At 48.4% G+C, this 20,769-nt stretch overlaps 6 protein-coding genes across 6 annotated transcripts; 4 read left to right on the top strand and 2 right to left on the bottom strand.

The window, feature by feature from the left end:
- Window positions 1–242: 242 nt before the first annotated feature.
- FPRO_05813 (related to TBP (TATA-binding protein)-interacting protein TIP120) lies at window positions 243–4,455 on the top strand (the record flags this gene model as incomplete). Its single annotated transcript, XM_031229342.1, has 4 exons — window positions 243–478; window positions 526–3,556; window positions 3,605–3,943; window positions 3,991–4,455. The coding sequence occupies 4 exons, from the start codon at window positions 243–245 to the stop codon at window positions 4,453–4,455; spliced, it is 4,071 nt and encodes a 1,356-aa protein (XP_031079588.1).
- Window positions 4,456–5,218: 763 nt separating this feature from the next.
- On the top strand, window positions 5,219–7,085 carry FPRO_05814 (uncharacterized protein; the record flags this gene model as incomplete). Its single annotated transcript, XM_031229341.1, has 4 exons — window positions 5,219–5,741; window positions 5,788–5,898; window positions 5,946–6,201; window positions 6,251–7,085. 4 exons carry the CDS (start codon window positions 5,219–5,221, stop codon window positions 7,083–7,085), a joined length of 1,725 nt encoding a protein of 574 aa, XP_031079587.1.
- Window positions 7,086–7,231: 146 nt separating this feature from the next.
- Window positions 7,232–7,529, bottom strand: FPRO_05815 (uncharacterized protein; the record flags this gene model as incomplete). The annotated part of the gene is made up of 2 exons (XM_031229340.1): window positions 7,232–7,353; window positions 7,406–7,529. The coding sequence occupies 2 exons, from the start codon at window positions 7,527–7,529 to the stop codon at window positions 7,232–7,234; spliced, it is 246 nt and encodes an 81-aa protein (XP_031079586.1).
- Window positions 7,530–8,478: 949 nt separating this feature from the next.
- Window positions 8,479–12,507, top strand: FPRO_05816 (uncharacterized protein; the record flags this gene model as incomplete). The annotated part of the gene is made up of 4 exons (XM_031229338.1): window positions 8,479–8,612; window positions 8,661–8,869; window positions 8,924–9,040; window positions 9,092–12,507. 4 exons carry the CDS (start codon window positions 8,479–8,481, stop codon window positions 12,505–12,507), a joined length of 3,876 nt encoding a protein of 1,291 aa, XP_031079585.1.
- A 121-nt stretch (window positions 12,508–12,628) lies between these two features.
- FPRO_05817 (uncharacterized protein) lies at window positions 12,629–14,321 on the bottom strand (the record flags this gene model as incomplete). The annotated part of the gene is made up of 3 exons (XM_031229337.1): window positions 12,629–13,482; window positions 13,535–13,665; window positions 13,756–14,321. The coding sequence occupies 3 exons, from the start codon at window positions 14,319–14,321 to the stop codon at window positions 12,629–12,631; spliced, it is 1,551 nt and encodes a 516-aa protein (XP_031079584.1).
- A 4,560-nt stretch (window positions 14,322–18,881) lies between these two features.
- Window positions 18,882–20,255, top strand: FPRO_05818 (uncharacterized protein; the record flags this gene model as incomplete). Its single annotated transcript, XM_031229336.1, has 3 exons — window positions 18,882–19,160; window positions 19,212–20,022; window positions 20,071–20,255. 3 exons carry the CDS (start codon window positions 18,882–18,884, stop codon window positions 20,253–20,255), a joined length of 1,275 nt encoding a protein of 424 aa, XP_031079583.1.
- Window positions 20,256–20,769: the final 514 nt, after the last annotated feature.

Raw genomic sequence — 20,769 nt, 5'->3', positions numbered from 1 at the left:
GCAACACCTCGAGAGCTCCGACCTTCTTCCGTCTGCCTAGAGGAAGCTCAAACTCCCAATCTTTGTACCAATCACTCCGAATAGCATTTCTGTTACTTTGAGTTTATTATCTTTGAATTGTAACGGACCAAGATCGTATCTTCTCCTTCTACAGTATCAACTTCCTCAATACCCCTCCATCCGTTACCCCGCGCTTATGATCTGAAACCATCAAGCTCACACCATCGTGAAGCTCGCTCAGTATGGCTTCTGGTCAAATCAGTGCCACGCCGCAGGCGGTGATGGGTCACGTTACAAAGCTCAGTGACAATGACCCCGACTTCCGTTTCATGGCCCTAAACGATTTACTTCAACTTCTGCATATCGCTAAGCCCGACTTTCTGCACCATGACTATAATATCGCCGCTCGTACTGTTGATAGTCTCATCAAGGTGTTGGACGATCAAAATGGTGAGGTGCAGAACCTTGCAGTGAAGTGGTATGTCAAGCGGACAATCCAATCTATGAAGTGCTAACGGCTATCAGCCTGGGCCCATTTGTGGGCAAGATTCCGATGCCCGTTATCGCTCCCTTGATCGAGAAGCTATCGACTCTGAAGCTTAAGAATTCTGTGGACAATGCTGTTCCTTCACTTGCCCTGCGAAATGTCATCATCGCTCTCCCTCGACCAGTCCCAGGCCTCCCACCAACAAACGATGTGCAGGAAGCATATAGCGCCATCAGCCGCGTGTTGATCCCCCGGCTTATTGGGCCCGGCCCCAAAACCCAGGTCCCAAAGAACCCCAGGGTCCCTCTTCCTCCTGTCCCCGAAGGACTCCTACAAAATGAAGGCGACCTCAACGCAGAAGCTGTCGACGTATTGATTGAGGTTGTCCGATGCTTTGGACCTATGCTTGTTCAGGTTGAAGTAGAGGCTATGCAAGAGGTTGTTATTCAGCTACTCGAAAGCGAGAAAGGCACATCAGTTGTCAAGAAGAGGGCTGTCGTTGCTATATCCATGCTCGCGGTCTATTTGTCTGACGAGCACCTGGAAGAAGTAGTCAGGCGAATCTCCCTTGGCCTAACGAAGCAAATCACCCCCGTCACCAGAAGATTATACATCTCGATCCTCGGTAGTATGGCCCGGTCGATTCCCGCACGATTTGGACCCCATCTTGCCGGTACTGTACCCTTGATTATCAAGGCACTTAGTGAGGAGGAGCTTCAAGAACATCTCGATGCGCTTAGCGACGGAGACGATCTTGGGCAAGATTTCAACGAGGTCCGAGAAGCTGCTTTGGTAGCCCTAGATGCCTTCTTGGCCTCATGCCCTCAAGAGATGCGCCCGTTCACAGATGAAACTATAGAAGCCTGCCTGCGATATCTCAAATATGATCCCAACTACAACGTGGATGACGAGGACGAGGATATGGATGATGAAGAGGAAGATGAAGAAATGGATGAGGACGACGAATTCGATGCCGACGATGGCTTTGAAGACGACGACGATGACGCCAGCTGGAAGGTTCGACGGTGCGCTGCAAAGACTATCTACACAGTTATCTCAACACGTGGCAGTGGTGACCTGCTTGAGAACGGTGTACTTTACAACCAGACGGCACCTCACCTTATAAAACGTATTTCTGAGCGAGAGGAGAACGTTCGTCTTGAAATTATTTCGGCACTTTCGCTCTTGGTTCGCAAGACTGGTGAAGGACTTCACACAACAGACCTCACCCTAGATGATCTTGAGCCAGAATTCGAGACCCGCATCCCCATCAGCAGGAAAAGAAGACGTCAGAGTAGTGGTGGAGGCGCTTCTGCGTCCCAATTCATGTCAGGATCTGGATTGGTTTCACCCGTCTTGGAGAAAATCCCTCCTAGCGGTCCACGAGCTGACTTGGCTCGCCTTACACCGTCCATCGTTAAGGCAACCACCAAGCAACTCAAGGGCAAGACTATTCCTACCAAGCAGGCAGTTATAAAGCTTCTGGATGACATAGTTTCAGTTCAACATGGCGGCTTGGCTGAGTACTTTGATCAAGTCATTGGACCTATAATTGAGGCTATCCAGCCCGCTGGTGCTGTATCCGCCTCGACTCAAGTGGCGTCCCATTCCGGCTCCTCTTCAGCGACCCCAAGCACTTTGAGAATCACTGCTCTTAGCGTGATCAGTGACATTGCAAAGACTCATTCGTCAACTCTTCTACAGCCCTATCTTACGAAGATTGTCGATGGTGTGGCATCTGCTGCCAACAATCGTTTCTACAAGATCTCAAGTGAGGCTATCCGCACCGTGGAGGAGCTGGTTAAGACGATTACCCCACCAAGATCACGCAATGCTGCTTCCAAGTACAAGGCTGAGCTGGAAAAGCTTTATACCGTCATTATAGACAGGTCCTCCGCTCAGGATGCCGATGCCGAGGTTCGCCAACGCGCCATCCATGCATTAGGAGTCCTTGTTTCGCGAAATTCAACCTCTGAGGGACCTTCCCTTCTCACTGAGGATAAGGTGAAGACTGCTCTGGAAGTCTTGCAAGAGAGACTGAAGAATGAGACTACTCGCCTTGCTGCCGTCCGCGCTGTGGAGAACGTTGCCCGTTATGCCCGAAACCCCGAACAACTGGACAAGGCATGGGTTCAAGATGTCAGTTTGGAACTGTCAGCACAGCTACGAAAAGCAAATCGGTCGCTTCGTGGCTCCAGTATCATTGCTCTTCGTAACCTTGTCTTGTCGCCCGCCACGAAGGGTCAGCTCGAACCGGATACCATTCAAGGAATTGTCACCGACTTGATGCCCATCATCGTTAACAGCGACGCGCATCTCCTTGGACCGACATTAATTATCCTTGCAAACTTGGTGATCGAGCACCCCGAGCTGGTGGTCACTGATGAGATGATTGCCGCCATCTCGCAGCTGCTCAAGGAGCATCACGCAGGAATCGTTCTTGACCAACTTCTTGTGCTAGTCAGCAACATTGGAGAGAGCGGAGTCGGCCAGGGGCTCATGCAGGGACTTTTGAAAAACGTCAGCGTTGCAGGTGACCCTCCTGTCGTCGGTAAAGTTATTGGGACTCTGCTCGTTACCGGCGGAGACTCAGTTGGTGTCAAGCTTGATAGCTTTGTCACGGAGCTCTATACTAGTGCTAAAACGAACGATGAAGCCCGAATCAGTCTTGCCCTGGCCGTTTTAGGTGAAGCCGGAAAGAGACTTGGAACAAGCTCGACGTTGAAGCCGGATCTTTTCTTGGATCAGTTCCACAAGGAGCCAGACAAGGTGTCTCTCTCGGCAGCCGTGGCTCTTGGCCAGGCTGGCTCCGGCAATGTTCCAGAATTCCTTCCCATCATCTTGAAGACCATGCAGAAAGGTGGAAACACTCAGTACCTCCTTATTCAGTCCATCAAGGAAATCCTACAATCGATCTCTGCGCAGTCTACTGACCTACGCAACTACGCCCCAGCTATCTGGGACGAGCTTCTCAAGGCTTCCGACAATGCCGACAACAAGGTCGTTTGTGCTGAATCTGTTGGACGACTTGTCACACTTGACCCTGCCGTTTTCATTCCACGGCTTCAGGTATGCAGGCCGAAGCCCATACGTTCTGAATGTTCTAACTCTTCATAGGCTCTCCTGAAGGACCAGTCTCTGGGTATTCGAGGGATGGCTGTTCAGGCTGTTCGCTATACCCTTCCTGAAAGTGACGAGGTTTTGGACGTGATGCTACGGGAGGTTCTAATTGAGATGCTTCTGACAATGCTACAAGACACCGATATGGATATTCGGCGACTAGCAATGATCACGCTCACTACAGCTGCTCGATCAAAGCCCGATCTAATTCACCCGCACTTGGGAGAACTGATGCCATTTGTTCTTCAAGAATCAGTCATCAAGAAGGAACTTGTGAAGGAAGTGATGATGGGCCCTTTCAAGCACACCGTCGACGATGGCCTGGAGGTCCGAAAGGTGCGTTAACGATGAACTCGTTGTGAACAGGAACTAACTTTTAACAGAGCGCGTATGAGACACTGTACGCCTTGATGGAGACTGCATTCAGTCGCATCAATAACATCGACTTTTACGATCGTGTCATCGCTGGTCTCAAGGATGATAATGATATTAGGCAGCTCTGCAATCTCATGGTGACCAAGCTGATCGTGATCGACCCCGATGAGACGACTCGACGCTTGAACTCGATCGCTGAGGCGTACAGAACTGTCCTCTCGGTCAAGCTGAAGGATAATGCCGTGAAGCAGGATGTAGAGAAACAAGAGGAAGCTAACAAGAGCATTCTCAGAGTTACTTCGCTGCTGGGAGAGAAGATGAAGGCCATGACTGGCAACGCTGGAGCAGCTACCAGTAACGCTGGTGCCGCCAGCACCTGGACAGGATACTGGGATTGGGTCAATAAGGAGTTTGAGAAGCAGTTAAAAACACTGAGGGAGGAGAACAACCAATTGCAGACCCGGATGGTCTAAGATCTACACTGTAATGGCAATGGCGAGGTGATGACAGTTCTGGAAGACGCAGTTCAGACAACTGGCCCGTTTCACCCTTTGGCACAACGATCATTGCACCGAGGATCAGGTACCATTATTACAGAAATTACAACAATTATACAATCTTGGACCAATACGCCGGATATTGGGATGGTTACCAATGGCGACGGACGGATCCTATAAAGCGAGAAGCTTAGTGGCACTACTACACGAAGCACGAGTTTTATTAGTCAAAAGTGTTGGGATTAACTCTCTTCCTCGTTTATTGGTTTGACTACTTGAAACCTCCTCACTGTTGCCTTCCAGCGACTGAATCACAGAATTCCTTTGGGGGCCAAAATTAGGTGGGTATGTTAGTACCTAGGAAGCCATTCTCGTATCTTGGTAGACCTCCCGAGATGATTCTAAAGCTATCTTTAAATTGAAAGAGTATTCTGGCTCATATTCATTAACTCCTGTCGCCTATGTATCGCTGCTTATAACCACCTACTTGTCTCGTAGCTGAGCTGCTCTCAACATTATGGGGCGCAGGATGATGCCTAAATGGGTAAGTGGGATAAAGAGCATGATCGCCAGGCCAAGACTGACGAGGACTGCATAGGGGCCAGGATGTTATGCGGGGGATCATATACCTTGCGGGAGGATAACGCGCCGTCTTATTTATATAAAGCCCATCCATTCCATTCATTTTCAGCGGATTGAGTCCTGCCTTCATCTCTTCAGTCTCTGAGTACCTTGCATGATGAAGATCCTAGTGCAGCCTCTCCCTCTTTTGCTTGTACTCACTGGCGATGCACTGGCTGCAAAGAACTACCATTGTCCTCCAATTGGCCCAGTCCTCCCTGTACCAACTAACCCAAGCTCACATCAGAATGTGAAAATTGCCATTGAGGCTATCACAGAGACTATAAAGGCCTATTCGAGCCTCCTGCACAGCACAGCTGTCTCTGTCGGTGTCACATCAATTCACGAGGACAAACCCTTGCTGGATTTCCATCACACGCCAGAAAATCTCGATCCTCGAGGCGCAAGCAAAATAGATGCCGACTCGGTTTATCGCATTGGTAGTATCTCGAAGGCGTATACTACCCTCGCTGCGCTCAAGCTCAAGGGAGTGGGCCTGCATGAGCCGGTGACGAAATATGTTCCTGAATTGAGAAAGTTGAATAAGCAGCAGAGTGAGAACAATGCTATTACGACTGTTGATTGGGACAAGGTATCGCTGCAGGCTCTTGCATCGCACATGGGAGGCATGCCTGCTGATTGTAAGCTTTGCATTCAATAGGAAATGGCGGTGCTAATGCTTGGTAGTGGCGACGGATTTGACGAGCTTTAGGAATTGGACTGATCTCGGTCTCCCTGCGGCGCATGATGTCTTGGGATGTGCTGGTCTGGTGGGAATTCCTCCCTGTGATGTTCAAGGTGAGTATCTACACACCAATACCTGTGGTTCTGACTAACTTGGCAAGACTTCTGGGACAATTTTGGCAAACGACCTCCGACTTTTGCACCTTGGGGAAACCCCGTGTACTCAAACATCGCGTTCTTCATTATGAGCTTGGTCATAGAGAGAGTTTCTGGAGAGTCGTATGAAGAGTTTGTGCAGAAGAATGTTCTTGATGTTGCAGGGATGAATAGCACGACTTATTCGAAACCCGATGACTCCGCGGGAGCCATTGGACCTGATGATACTTTCTGGAATAGCTCCATCGGTATCCTGAGTCCGTAAGTTTGATCACATCTGTGAGCCCTGACATCTGGCTAACTTGTACAGGGCTGGCTCGTTCTACTCATCAACAAAAGACCTCCTCGCTTTCGGATCTTCCATCCTCAAGCACGAGTTCTTAGACCTGGCAGAAACAAACGAGTGGCTCAAACCTGTGACTTTTACCAGTGGCAGGGGCGAGTTTATCGGCGCACCGTGGGAGATTGTGCGATCTAATAAGCTGACCTCTGACGAACGTGTGGTCAACGTCTACACCAAAGGAGGCGACATAGGAACATATCATTCCATTTTTGCAATGATTCCAGACTATGGTATAGTTATCAGTGTATTAGTCGGAGGACCTGAGAATGCGGGAGGTCTTCCTCTCGTTTTCTTCTCCATGATCACAAAAGTTCTTGTGCCCGCACTTGAAGCAGCGGGTAAAGACCAAGCAAAGAAGGCATTTGCAGGGACATACATCAACGAAGATACAAACTCGACTCTCGTTCTCGATGTTGACGACGACGGTCCAGGGTTAAGCATCACAAAGTGGATAGTCCGCGGAACAGACGTCTCAACACATTGGCTTCACTACCTCTCAGTGCTCAACCCCAACGTGCCCAAAATCTCACTATCTGGACGACTATATCCTACAGATCTCAAAGCGGGGAACAATATGGCGTGGAGAGCAATGTTTCGAATTGGCACGGCGGCTCAGATTGGGATGCAGGAGGGGTTGCTGTTCTGGGAGGATGCGAGTTGTATGAGTTGGGCGATGGTAGATAGAGCTGCGTATGAGTTCCTGGGATTGGATGAGATGGTGTTTGAGAGTGAGGATGGAAGGGCTGGGGAAGTTGAATTTGTGGGATTCAAGACAACTTTGAAGAGGAGTGAAAGGGAGTGATGAAACTGTGTATTGTGTCTATATAAGAAGTGCCAAAGTTCGCCAAATCGCTTTCGTTCTTGTCAACCGTTACGCTGAGAATGATGACCATTGAACATGTACTATAGACTGATCGTATAATAAAGAGTGTTGAGTGTGGTATGGTGTCAAAGGCGAGGAGTAGATACGTTGATGAGAGGAAGCGTGCATGGGAAAGCCACAGCGTATTGTGTGTCGAAGGTGAGACGTCGAGGGCGCAAGGAAGGAGACTGGAGAGGAACGGCTTCTTCTACAATGGCTGTCAGTTTGGTAATAGAGAATTGAGAGACAATGCAGAATACCGGAGTTTCGAGCAGAGTTAGACGGTGTTCTTCTGCAGAAACAGTGCCAAAAGACGAGAATGAAGGCGGGGACGTTGACTAACACACCAACGATGGCGACTATGACCTCTGGAGGCATGGCCATGCTGTGAGATTTGGTAGTTGAAAGACTGTGGTATTAACTTGAGAGAAAAACAGAGTACGTGAGCAGTCAATATGGAGTTTGTAGCAGGAGAATGAACATGCCAAATACCAAGACTGCGTAAGCCAGAGATGATATATGCCAGCCGCGAATTTTGGTCAAAAGTGTGGTGGGGCTAAATAAGTGATGGACAGGCCGACGTCTACTTTGCCAGCACTGCGGCAGTCGTAGAGGGGGTGGCGCATGGTATTGTACTTTTGGTACGACATGAAAACGCGAATTATGGCCATCCTCTCAGTCTATGGCTGTTCCATGCTCATAAGGAGATTTGGATGCTGATCTCGCGCCAAGGCCTTCCGAGTCCATGGCTCATGTTCGCCATGTTACATTGCGAAGTGACTGACCATGTTATAGAACGGCATCCGGAAGTCTCTGGCTAAATACTTCAGCTACCTTAATCATATAAGCTATCTCGTGGAGTTGACGTGTGTAGGAGTTACAGCTGAACAAAGAAGAGACTAACCTGCATTGTCATCTGGGATCACTTTCATGGGGTTAGGCTGCATAAGGTATTCTCTGCGCCTGAAGGGGAGAACAAGGCAGTTCTCTTCAGATCGGTCAACCATTGGCTCTACTGACCCTGGCTCGCGTTTCCGCACACGGGATGTGATTGAGGAAACACGAATTTTGGCTGCCAATCAGGGGCCTGAGGAATCAGCCTCACTGGATCGGTGCCGCATGATGACCATGCCCTCCAAACCAGGCTCTGACAGGACATGGATCAAACGAGAATTTTGGATAGAGGCCATCTTTGACTAGGTGCTCAGGTCCTTTGAGTATCCGAAAGCGTGGTGGTTAATTCCTTAGGCACCTTGGTTGACACTTAAGGCCCGACCTATCCAACTATTTCCAAGTGGTTTTTATTCCAAGAAAGCTGCTGAACCTATTCGACATGCCGAAAACAGCAAGAATTCCGAGCGATCTATGGGAAGCTCAAAGGCCTCGCATAACCGAGCTGTACGTCGACCAAGACAAGACTCTCGACGAGGTCATCCAGATCATGGCGGAATCTGGCTTCCATGCTACGTGAGTAAGAAAAACCAGATAGGTATTACTTGTCTAACAAGAATATAGGAAGCCCCAATACATTCGCAAAGTTAATGTCAACTGGAAACTGCAAAAGAATTACACCAAAGAAAAATGGCGGCATATAATCGCTTTAGTCGAGAAGCGTAAGGCAGAGGGGAAATTGACAGAAATCAGCATACATGGTCATGCCGTCTCGGAGAAGAAGATGAAGAAGGAATTGAGAAGATATCATATTTCGCAAGTCGATGAAGATCGTAGGTGCATTGTGCTTGAACACAGAAACCTGCTAATCTATTCTGTGTATGAAGTCGTTAGTACTAGTCACAGCGGCGTGGTTGCTTTTACACCACCATCATCAAACTCCATCGTCGTTCTCACCAACGGACTCCCTTGGTTAAAATTCCGAGAAAGGTTCAATAACCTGGGTGGGTTTGTCCTTACCCCAACCATCCTACGTCAAAACTGACGCAACGCAGTCAAGAGTTCAGCACCACTGTTGGGACCAAACCAACAAAATGGGCCACTTGGCTTCTGGGAGCTGGCAAATAAATTACTATCCCCGGCCCATACGACCGGGAAAATGGCTACTGGAAGTCTGCCACTGCAAGAGCCATCAAGACCTGTCTCAGACGACCTCTCGACACACTTTGACATAAAAGGAGAGCGATTGTTTGAACTGGTGCCAATGTTGGATCACCCTAGAGAAATCCTCCTACACCAAGAGCCACCATGGTTGCAAATTTTCAACTCGCTGGTGTTTCTTTGCTCCAATAATCTGATGGAAACCAAAAGCTCCACCTACGAGCTTCTCCAAGTCGCCATCTCGAGTGGCTTTCTCCTCAAGATGAAGGATCTATTTACAATTAGGGTACCGACTCTCGAAATATTTGCAAGACACCTGCTGTTTGTGGCGCTCGGAGTTCATGGAAATAAAGGAATAGAGTTCCTGCATTCCTTACTTGAGTCTGGAGTCAGCCCTGACAGCACTGATCCGGATGATTACGGATGCTCTGCACTCCACAGAGCTGTGATAGAAAGGAACCGGGACGCCGTTCAACTCCTTCTTCAATTTGGGGCAGATCCAAATGGAATGATAGAAGGCACTGAAGACAGCACACTCATGAGCCCTCTAAATTACGCCCTGTATTTGAGTGATGATAGAGATTTGGCAAAAATGTTACTTGATTCAAAGGCAGACGTCAACTCCGGATTCCAGAAGCCTTTAATCATAGCTGTCAGAAAGGGGGACTTGATCCTCGTGAGACTCATGTTAGAAGCTGGAGCAGACCTAAAGATACTACCGGCAAAAGGTCTTTCGGTGATATACTTCGCAATCGAACGTCAGGAATTGAATCTGGTCGACACACTGATTGAAGCGGGAGTGAGCCCGAACTTATCGATCGACGAACTTGACGACGAGGATATCCTTTTCCTGGTACGTCAGTTTGGCTTTTTTGACGAGGCCACCATCCCTACTCCTATAAATTACGCAGTAACCTTTGGCGATGTTGGCATTGTCAAGCGCCTCATCCAAGGCGGCGCAGTACTGGACATATTCATCGATCCAGAAATGCCCAAGAAGACGGGCAGAACTCTGTCCCCAGACGAAGTGTTGACTCCTCTTCAGATGTCAATCCAGGAGCGCGAGCATGAAATAACCGAAATCTTGTTAGATGCAGGCGCAGGCGTGGACTTCCGACATCCAGCCACTGGGACAGCATTGCAGTTAGTATGCGGCTCAGGAATGAAGGAAGGAGAAAAGATAGAGTTGGCTAAAGCCTTGTTGGCAAGAGGGGCAGATGTAAACTCTCTGCCTGGAGAGCCTGCAGGGAGAACAGCAATACAGGCTGCAGCTGAATCTGGAGACTGTGACCTCCTGAAGCTACTTTTGCGTGAAGGGGGCGATCCCTTTGCCTCTGCTGCTGAAGAAGATGGGTTGACAGTATTCCAAGCCGCATTGAGGTCGCGCTCTGCTGAGCTTGTGGCTTATGTGTTCTGGGAATTGGGGAGTTCCTGTAGTTGTTTCAGCTTTTTTGATGGAACAAACTACCTAGAGGAGGCAGTGTATACTGGCAACTCACAACTTCTAGAAACGGTACTGAAGTTCTGGAATCACCATGAGCTACATTGGCCAAAAGAATACATTTCATCGGCCCTTAAAACCGCCGTTCGTAGCGGTTTCATCGATCATATCCTAGGTCCCGACGCTGAGTTGTTTACCACCCACTCATTTACTATCCCCGAAAAAGACGTCAATTCCCTGATCTGTGAATCGATATGGACTCGCGATACGAGAGTATTCGAATTATTAATGCAGAGTTTCATCAAGCCCGAACTCGACTTTTCCCAGCCTGGATATCCGACACCTCTCTGGCTAGCAATACACCAAGGGGAGGAGTACATGGCGGAACGTTTACTCAATGTTGGCGCCAATCCGAACCAACCATCAATGGTTGTATGTCGCAACAGGCACAAAGGATGCTGCCATGATACCGGACCCGAAATGCCGTTGAAGCAGGCGATATGTCGATTCCACGACAGACTCATAAAATTACTCAATGACAAAGGAGCAAACATTCAATGTTTGATTGATGGTAGCTTGACGCCGCTCCTCTTTTCCCTCCAGATAAAAAATGAAGATGCAGCTGTTTTTCTTCTCTCCAAAGGAGGAGATCCAAATGTGATGGACATTTCGGGTACATATACTGTGCTTGGGCTTGCTCTTGAACAAGTTGTCTCGCTTCCAATAGTCCGGTTACTTATTCAACGTGGTGCAGATGTTAATAGGCCTTCTATGTGGGGGACACCACTTGAGCAAGTCGTCGCACGAGGACACTCTCGGCAACACGATGCTATACAGCGATGCCACTTACTTCTGGCAGCTGGCGCCGACGTCAATGCTTACATCGGAAACACTGCACTCAAGTTAGCTGTTATTAACGGTGATGAGGAGCTGGTCAAGGTTTTGATTGAAGCAGGTGCTGATGTCAATGCCTCAAAAAAGGGTTTGACAGCACTTGAAGTGGCGGTTAATAATAACAACACAGATATGGCAAAGCTTCTTGTCAAAGCTGGCGCCAGCTTGAGTACTTCATCGGTCCAAATCAGCTTACTTCAATTGGCTGTCAGCAAGAACAACCTGGAGCTCGCCTCACTCTTCCTTGCAATAGATGTTGATGTTAACGCTTCGACAATGGGAAAGACACCACTCCAAACGGCTGCAAGTTTAGGGAACTTAGGAATGGTAAAGCATCTCATTGATCGAGGTGCCGATGTTGACGCAAAAGACCCTGGCAGAACAACAGCTCTTCAGTACGCCGCGATGAATGGCAGCGTTGAGATCGTTAAGTATCTCGTCGAACATGGAGCATGGGTCAATGAAGAAGCTAGTCTCTTCTACGAAGCAACAGCTCTCGGGCTTGCAGTTGACAATGGCCATAACGAGGCAGCCATATATCTCGTCGAAAAAGGCGCTTCAATCGACAAATGCCCCACCGCGGATGGTACAACACTTCTTCAGCTCGCCGCAAAGCATGGGAATCACGAAATTGTGACATATCTAGTTGAGAACGGAGCGGCCGTTAATGCAGCGCCCTCCACTGACAGAGGGGCAACCGCTCTTCAATTTGCGGCGATCAATGGTCACCTCAAGATGGCTGTTTTCCTTCTCGAGAACGGAGGTCGCGTCAGCGCCAAAGGAGCAGAGGTTGATGGGAGAACTGCACTTGAAGGAGCGGCAGAACACGGCCGACTTGACATGGTCCATCTTCTGTTGGACAATGACGAAGAACCTGACACGATTGAGGAAAGGTGTTGTTATGCAGCAAAGTTTGCAGAGGCTCAAGACCATGACGTGATTGCTAGGATATTGAGGAACTACAAGAGGCCATGATGTTTACGAGCGATTGGAACCAAATATGCCATTGATGATTGTATTCATAAGTAATCGAGATTGTATTGCTGCACTTGAAGTGCCATGTCTAAGCTAGCTGCTTCTGGGCAACCACCTCGTCTTAAGCCTCCTCCTTGTTCTTGTTTCTCTGGTCCATCTCGACTTGCTCAACACTAGCAGTCTCAATATCCTTCTTTTGGTGTTGAGGAAAGTTTTCGTCGTGGACACCAGCAACAGCATGCTCAAAGGCACGGCCACGCTTCTCAGGACCAAACATGGTGGTGAACATGATGCCGAGGGCAATGATGGCAGTAGCAACACCCATCACAGGTCCATAAGCCTCAACCTTGTCACCGTTCTTGAGGGTGACGAATGTCTTTTCGGCGATGGCGTTGACAATCTGGGCTGAGGGAGACGAGATCATGTTGCCGATCTGGTAAGTGACACCAGGGAATGAAGATCGAAAGGCAGGGGGTGACAGTTCGTTGAGATGGATGGGAATGACACCCCAGGCACCCTGAACGAAGAATTGGATGAAGAAGCCGGAAGCACTCAGCCCTCTCTCGGTTGTGGGGAGAATCCAGGCTGGGATCATGAGGGCGGACATGAAAGCCGAGACGATGATGGCACGGCGACGACCAACAAACTGGCTGAGGTACCCAATGATGGTACCACCAACACAGGCACCAGTCTTCATGAGAATCGAGGCACGAGAAGCAGCAGAGTTGTTGAGCTCCTTCTGCTCCAACATGAAGGTGGTGTAAGAGTCTTGAGAAGTGTGCGAGTAGTAGTTGAACCAAGTCATGAGGAAACAACAGTAAACGCACATCTTCCACTCGGCGATGAGCATCTTCTTGCAGTCTGCCCAGAAAGCACCGGGTGTGGAAGACTTCTTGCCCTTGGCGCGGGCTTCGAGGAATTGTTGGGACTCGGGGAAGAAGATACGAACGATACCGACGGCGATTGAGATACCGGCTTAGTGATGTTAGTACAAGTGAAATGATAGACTTTGGCGATGATATCTTACCAGCAATCCAGAAAACGGTCTTCCAACTCTCAGTGCTACCTCCAACGCCAAGGTTGGCGCATGCAGCCAAGACATAGCCGAAAGAGTAGCCCTGTTGCAAAATACCGGACATCAAGCCTCGAGCGTTGGAGCTAGAGCGATATTAGCACGGAAATAAAGGCATTCTCCAAAACTTGGCAAACTTGGCATGATAAAGTTCAATTGGGGTAGGTTTGACTTACGGACACGACTCGAGAGCCATGGCGATAGCATTGCCGTAGACTCCGCCCATGAAAAGACCAAAAAGACTTCGCACGGCGAGGAACTGCTGGAAGGTTGTGCTGTAGATGGTGGCGATCTGAAGAACACCAAGGATGATCATGTTGAAGACCATGGGCCACTTGCGTCCCCACTTGTCACCAGCGAGACCAAACATGGCTGCGCCGACAGATCGGAGGAGAAGAGTGAGGGTAATGGCGGTGGTAATGGAGGTCTTGCTGGTGTCATAGTAAACAGACAGCTTCTTGGTCTGGATTGACAGAGCGTGGAAGTCGAAAGCATCAGCAGTCCAGGCGCAGAATCCTACAAGAAAGAAGATCCAATCCTTGCCAGAAAGCTGAGCCATCAGGCTGATGGGGTTCTTGATAGGATCTGGGTCCCGCCACTCAGTGGTCTCTTCACCATGCTCGTTGGTGATCACGACGCGCTGCTTCCAGATGAAGAGATCACTGAGAGCTTGCTTAGCTGTAGGAATGACACCCTTGACCACAGGGCCAGCGGGCTCGCCTGCAGATGGTTGCTGGACCATTGTAAAGATGCTTATACAGGTCTTGTAGGGAGAAGGGATTGAGGGGGTGATGGTGGTTGGGGAGAATTGAGTTTACGAGGAGAAGAGGGGGGGTTTATATCCTTTTTGCGCAACGCCAGCCACGGCCGCAGATCACAGCAACAAGCTTAATGTGTTATCTCCGATTACAGCATCACTAGCCATTCCCCTGCCATACCATACCATGCAGTGTAATGGTAGCATACACGCCAATATGCCGTACCAACACCAAACCCTAGAGTTACAGTCGACGTGGGGATGGGTCTCGAAGTTGGGGTACTCGTCTAGCGGATCATGCCCGTGAACAGAAAGTGAGGTGACCACCCTAGCCTTGCTCTATTCCCCGCAGAGCGAAGGAATATGGGGATGGAGAAGGGATTATCATTTGTTGAGCCGGGTGAGAACGGAGGGAGGAAGGATGGTTTGTTGGCTAGGATCAAGGTTGAGAGTTTGTTGTCTGTGTGTGTATGCGGGGGAAAGAGGATGACAACGGATCCGCAAGTTTTACGAATGGACAAGTTCAGACAAGATAATGTGATGATAATGCAACGTAGTCAATTGTTTTCGGTGTTTTTGCTTGTTTTTGGTATCTCGTTATATGACATATCCTCTCTCGCCATTACCTATGACGCTGTATCACTCCATCACCGACAAAAGAGGGCTGGAAGCCATGAAACACAATTGGTCACATGGGATTAACCACCAAGATGACAACCCCGTTCGCATACATACGAAAGGTGGACGGGACACCTCCAAAAACGTGCGGAGAGGCCGAGCCAGACTTATTCGGCAATACGGCACCGCTGTGCTTCTCAGTGTAACTGCCGATCACCCCGGAATTTACGCTTATACCACTTTAACGTTAGGGTTTGACATAACATTTTAAGGCTCCCTGTTAAGCTTACCTTGCACTGTGAAATATGGGGCCATCACACCCACTGGCTCTGCGGGGAGAGACAACTAACACCTAAAAACACCAGCGGGCTAGCAAGGGCAGAATGTAGGCAGAACTTTTTTCTCACAATCCCCGCTTACGCTGCAACTCACTACAGAGAAAACAGAAACAAGTGGAGGCAGAATTGGGGGAGATACATGCCGAGTCTCCATCTCGATAGGTGACCTTGGCGTTGGAGGTGAAAGGTATTGGCGTTCCTTGGTCACATCTAGGAGAGGGTGCAAGTGTAACGATGACCCATGATGGTTGTTGGTTTAATCCCTCGTTGGTCCATGCTTACATGCATCGTCTGTGTGAGTTAGGATTGTTCTGGAAGTTGATCGCCGTGGCACTTCTGTAACATCGTCCCTCTTTCGCCAGTCACTTTTGCAGTCCGACTGTTTTTCTTGGTTGGCGATCATTTCGACGGGATGACCTCACTAAGTGCGTCTTGGCTGACTCGGGAAATAATCGCCTTGGCGCCGAGACGCTTTCTCGATGAGGAAATCCGTCGCATTACAGCCGACTTCATCTATCGTCAGTACCAAGGGTTCCCCCATTTGAAGCTATCGCTGAAGACCAGCCAAGTTCCTGTAAGATGTTACGAAAGGCTGCTAGAGATACGAGACAACATAAGAATGTCAAAGCTTTACGAGTCGAGTCTTCTGAGTCAATCCTCCCTCCGTCTTTTCCCCAAAGTGAACAAGGATTCCCTCCTCGGTTGGAGATTGAATCGCGGGGGCTAGGCTGCATCTGCTTCTTTAGTCACAACCTCCGCTCAGCATTAACCCAACAAAGTAATTGGCTAGAAGAATCGACGCACTCTTCATCGCACTGATTGGTTCTTGACCCCCAAAGTCTCGACGTTCTAATGGCGGCTCGTACGATATCTCCAACCTCCACTCCACTTGAGGGGAACGATACACCTCTAGCTGGGGGTTTCGAATGCCCGAGGTTAATGCAATCTTGACTTTTCACTGAGATCCGGGGTATCTGGGGCTGTTACGCGTGTTCAACAGACAGAGATTAGGGCCCGTGTCGGAGACAGCGCATGGGAAATGTCGGGAACACAATGTAACAGAGTCCAAAGTGCTACGGTTCCAGACTCCGACGATGCATCGAGACTGGGGACACGAACGAGAATCTCCTATCATCCCAAGCGCCCGCACCCCTAGCGTTTTCGAGAACATTTCCCAATTATAACTCATACAGCTCTTCTCCACGCGTTGGCAACCCTTCTTCTCCAAATTGTGGCAAACCTACCCCTGCCAATACGTGGAATGCTTCCGCTTATACCTTGATAAGCATGTATGCTTTTTATTCGGATCATTTCGGGATGTGGGAGGATGGTATCATGATAGTGAAAATTGTTATCATGAAAAAGGGAATGAGCTGTTTTGATGTCTGTTTTTGAGTCATCTTCCCCATAGAGAAGCTCAGATGTTTCCGTAGGTCCGAGATCTTAAATCTCAACCCCATAATCTGAATCTTTCTCCAGGCGTTAACCATGTCTGTCATACCACAGTTGCAGTATCCCCAGAGTACGGGCCTCAGATCACCTGATTTGAGATACGGCTGAGATGAATCCTTCGTTAATCTTGTGTTATGGGGCTGTGATCAGATGTTAGCTGTGCATTGGGGACGCTTTGACTCCAACTTTGTAAACGCGCGGAACTACGAGTCCGTTGCGAGTATAGCCTGATGCTGGGGTCATAGTGTTGTGATTCGACGGTGATGTGTTTTGGGGTAAATGGTTCCAGACTATCGTTGAGGCATTATGGAGTAGTCTCTTGATTGCGAGCTAGGTATGTCACCCTCGTGGCTTAAAGTTTATGCTCGAGCGTTCTGTTAGTGACGGAGACTAGTCATCCCTTGTAATACTTTCTGGACCAAACAGCAGGGTTAGAGGATAGCAAGGTCGGTTGCGCAAGATCGAAACCCAGCTATCTCCAGACATTCAGGCGACAAGTCTAGAAGACCACGTCCCGAGACATCCGAAGCTTCCAGACTGAGCTAACTTGAGTGCACTACACGTGGTGTTGTTAAGTGTTTCACTGGTTTCAAGCCACTGAATTATGTATGGTTGAGTCGCCGCTTCGCTTCGTGAGACCTGCTTGGTAAACCGACGATGCGGGCGCCGAATCGCAATCCTTAGCTCTTCAGCTGTCCCACCGTCCTGGGAGAGACGAAAATGGACGGTAAAGAAACGGCTTGTCGTTATCTCTTGACAATATTCTATGAGTCAATCCGAGGAGAAAGGCGTCAAGTATGTAAGTTAGCGTCAGTGCAAACCAGCTTCTCTAAGGAGATAACGCTCGTATAGCCAGTTAGTATTTCGAGTATAATAAACAACGAGAGTGCCACCATGTCAGAAGTTACTTGTTGAGAAGGGGTCAGATCAGTTTATCTATATCAAAGCTTGATACTGAGGGAAAACAGCCCAACTCCATTTTCCTGAGAGACATGACAGTATGTGAAAGTTTATAGCTCGAAGGGTAGATCAACGTGGTAGTCTTTGTTTACCTCTCTTCAAATCCCTTCGAAGTCCTCTGTTACCTAGGTACTTGGATTTCTCAAGCCGGTGCCTGGTGCTGAGGGTCTAGGTTAAGCTATTTGAAGAGAATACTCTTCGAAATGACCCAATTCACGAATAAGAAGCTCGCTAGCACATCAAGCGATGTATTCAAGTTACTATGGTTAGAACTAATTATTATTACATAGTTAAAGGGCATTCTAGCCAGATTAATATCTCTAAGAAGTGCCATCTCAGTTCATCACCTCCGCGTGATCCTATTTGACGTTCCCGCAGTGGTCTAACATTTCATCTTTCAGCAAGTCAAGAGAAGATACAGCTTATGAAATCACAATAGACTCCCCGATACTAAGGTAATTGCTATTTTCTTGTGTACTTTGAGTTATCACAGAGTCCCACTGTGTGTTTCTCGTTAGATTTCTGTAGGAGAGGAAAGATAGCATCTCGCTAGCATGGATGCCAACAACGGAACTCGTGATATTCCACGTGAGTCCGTCGTGGACAAAGCTCAAAATAATATGGGTCTTGACAAACACACTGTATCACCTTCTGTTCAATGACTGTACCAGAGGTCATAGCGAATAATCCTATCGCTTGAATTTGTGGCTTAGCCAGCCTTACGAGGCCCTCCGAGTCACCTTTGGCTACGCGCAAGATTCTACTGGATGGCTCGGACTTGAATCGGAAATTTATAAAGTTCCTTCCCAATAAAACACCAACGTCATTAGTTGTGATCTTCACCGACGCGCGTCTGACTGGCTGCTCCGTTTCCTCTAAACGCTAGCAATATTCTGATTGGTTGGAGTTTGAAACTAAACACCCTTCGAAACAAGTGTAGATCCTTCGCGTTGTAGGATTATACGAAAACCGGCAGTTTCCAAATTCGTCATTGGCCGCGGCGTTCGAAATGTTAGTAATTACTCAGTATTTAACTTTGATCAGCTTGAGCAGCCACGTTGGCCATGTAATTACTACCGAGAAGGAGCGGAACTTATGGGGCTCTTAAATATAATACAAGTTGCGATCAGCCCTGTGATGTGCTACCGTGACTTGTAGAGTAATCAATATCTCCAATATGCTCAGTCTTCTCGTGAAAGCTACGACATGCATCGCTTTGCTATTATGCCTGACTTGGTATGGACAGACTCATTTTTACCGTGACCCTGGTAGTGTCTTCTTCGATAAAGCACGAGCATACGAGACACGGTACTCGGAACATCGGAAAGCTGAAGTTGAGAAGCTAATAAACTCGTATCCGGAGCTAAAAAAGCCGGCCCTGGGCCAAGCACGAGATGGAAGCAAACTTCTCTGCATAGCACTCAGTTCTGTGAAACGTGAGACGCATTACCTCCCCGTAAGTTCTACGCAAGATAGATGACTATGCTCAAGCTCATTGGGATAACAGATGACAATAGGGAGCATTGTACACGGCCTTTCTAAGGAAGAGCGAAACGACCTCCATATATCCATCCTGATAGCGGAAACCGATCCAAGACGCCATCCCGGCTGGAACCACCAATGGCTAAACCATGCAGCCGACGACATCTTCACCTACGATGTCAACGATACGCAAACGAAACATCTGAGCGACCTTGAGCAAAGCGGAAAATATCAGGAAAAAGGCGTATTCGATTATACTTACGCCCTCGAACGATGCTACGCCACTGGCGCATTATACGTTGGCATGTTTGAGGATGACATTATTCTTGCTGAGGGATGGTTTATGAGAATTCTGCAAGGACTGTCAGAGATATCTGACTCTGGCAACTGGCTCTTTATGCGTCTTTTCAACCAAGAGAGATCAACAGGGTGGTCGAGTCGGGAGATTGGCGGAAACAACGAATTCTTGATAATCCTGGGCATCGACATAGGAATCGCAGCCTCGGTGTGGCTTGTACGTCGACATTGGCGAAGTTCACGGAAGTATCTTGACATGGAGACACTCGCAGTGACAACCTTGATACTGGTACCGGGACTGATAGTACTGCTGTATCAGTCGGGAAAAGCGTCATTATTTCCCCCACCCCCAGGAGTTTTCAAAGAACCTTTCGGATGTTGCTCACAGGCAATGATTTTCCCGCGAGCTCAGGTGCCTTTAGTGGTAGATAGCCTGAAGGAGAGGAAGGAAGGGCAGATAGACTTGATGCTCGATGAGATTGCTTCGAGCAATGGTCTTGATAGATATGCTTTGTATCCAGTTCTGGCACAGCATATTGGTGAGTTTACCTAACGGCGTTGAAGACGGCTAGCTAACAACTTTCAAGGAGTCGATTCAGCAAGGAAGACAGCAAAAGACGAAGCACGAGCTATCTGGAGCATGGCCTTTGAAAACCACAACCCCAAAACTCTCAAGAAAGAGCACAACAAACTCCTTGAAAATTACGAATTGTGGCGCGAGAAGGTGGAGCAAGATACTATTGACTCTATGTATCTCGATGAGCTATCATAGTCTTTACCAGGTAATAAACTTAATCATAGAGTGAGGTTTCCTCAAATAGATAAAACTTGATTTTGGTATCACCTTTCCTTGTCCACTTGTGGCAGCTCTTCACTGATGCCAATAGTGATATGTGTATGCACTATATCGCTTGGAAGCGCAAGGCATTTGGTAATCAAATAGCAGCTGCAAGTTTCAAACATCTCGAGTAGGTAAGTGTAGGTTCGCCGGCATTGCCTAGGCAACGTATGCAAGTTTTGAGGATAGGATGATAGAGAAAGAGACCGCCGGCGAACAATTATACTGAAATTTTTGCCGTAGAAGACCTTGTTTACTCATCCCGTAACTCGGTGTGTTTCGATGACTTCACCTTCGGAGCATTTATAGACTCGCCGAGTATATCGACTAAGAATAAGGTTACTATTATGCCTGTGCTGAATTATCCGCCGGTGATTTTAAATCACGCCAATAGGGCGAATGAAACATCTAGCATAGACAACAGGCAGACTCCGGTGTTTCATGATCC

This window comes from Fusarium proliferatum (assembly GCF_900067095.1).
Source record: "Fusarium proliferatum ET1 genome assembly, contig: FPRO_scaffold003, whole genome shotgun sequence".
NCBI classification, from domain to species: Eukaryota; Fungi; Ascomycota; class Sordariomycetes; order Hypocreales; family Nectriaceae; genus Fusarium; species Fusarium proliferatum.
Note: the sequence above shows the minus strand (reverse complement) of the source record. Positions and strands in the feature narration are given on the sequence as shown.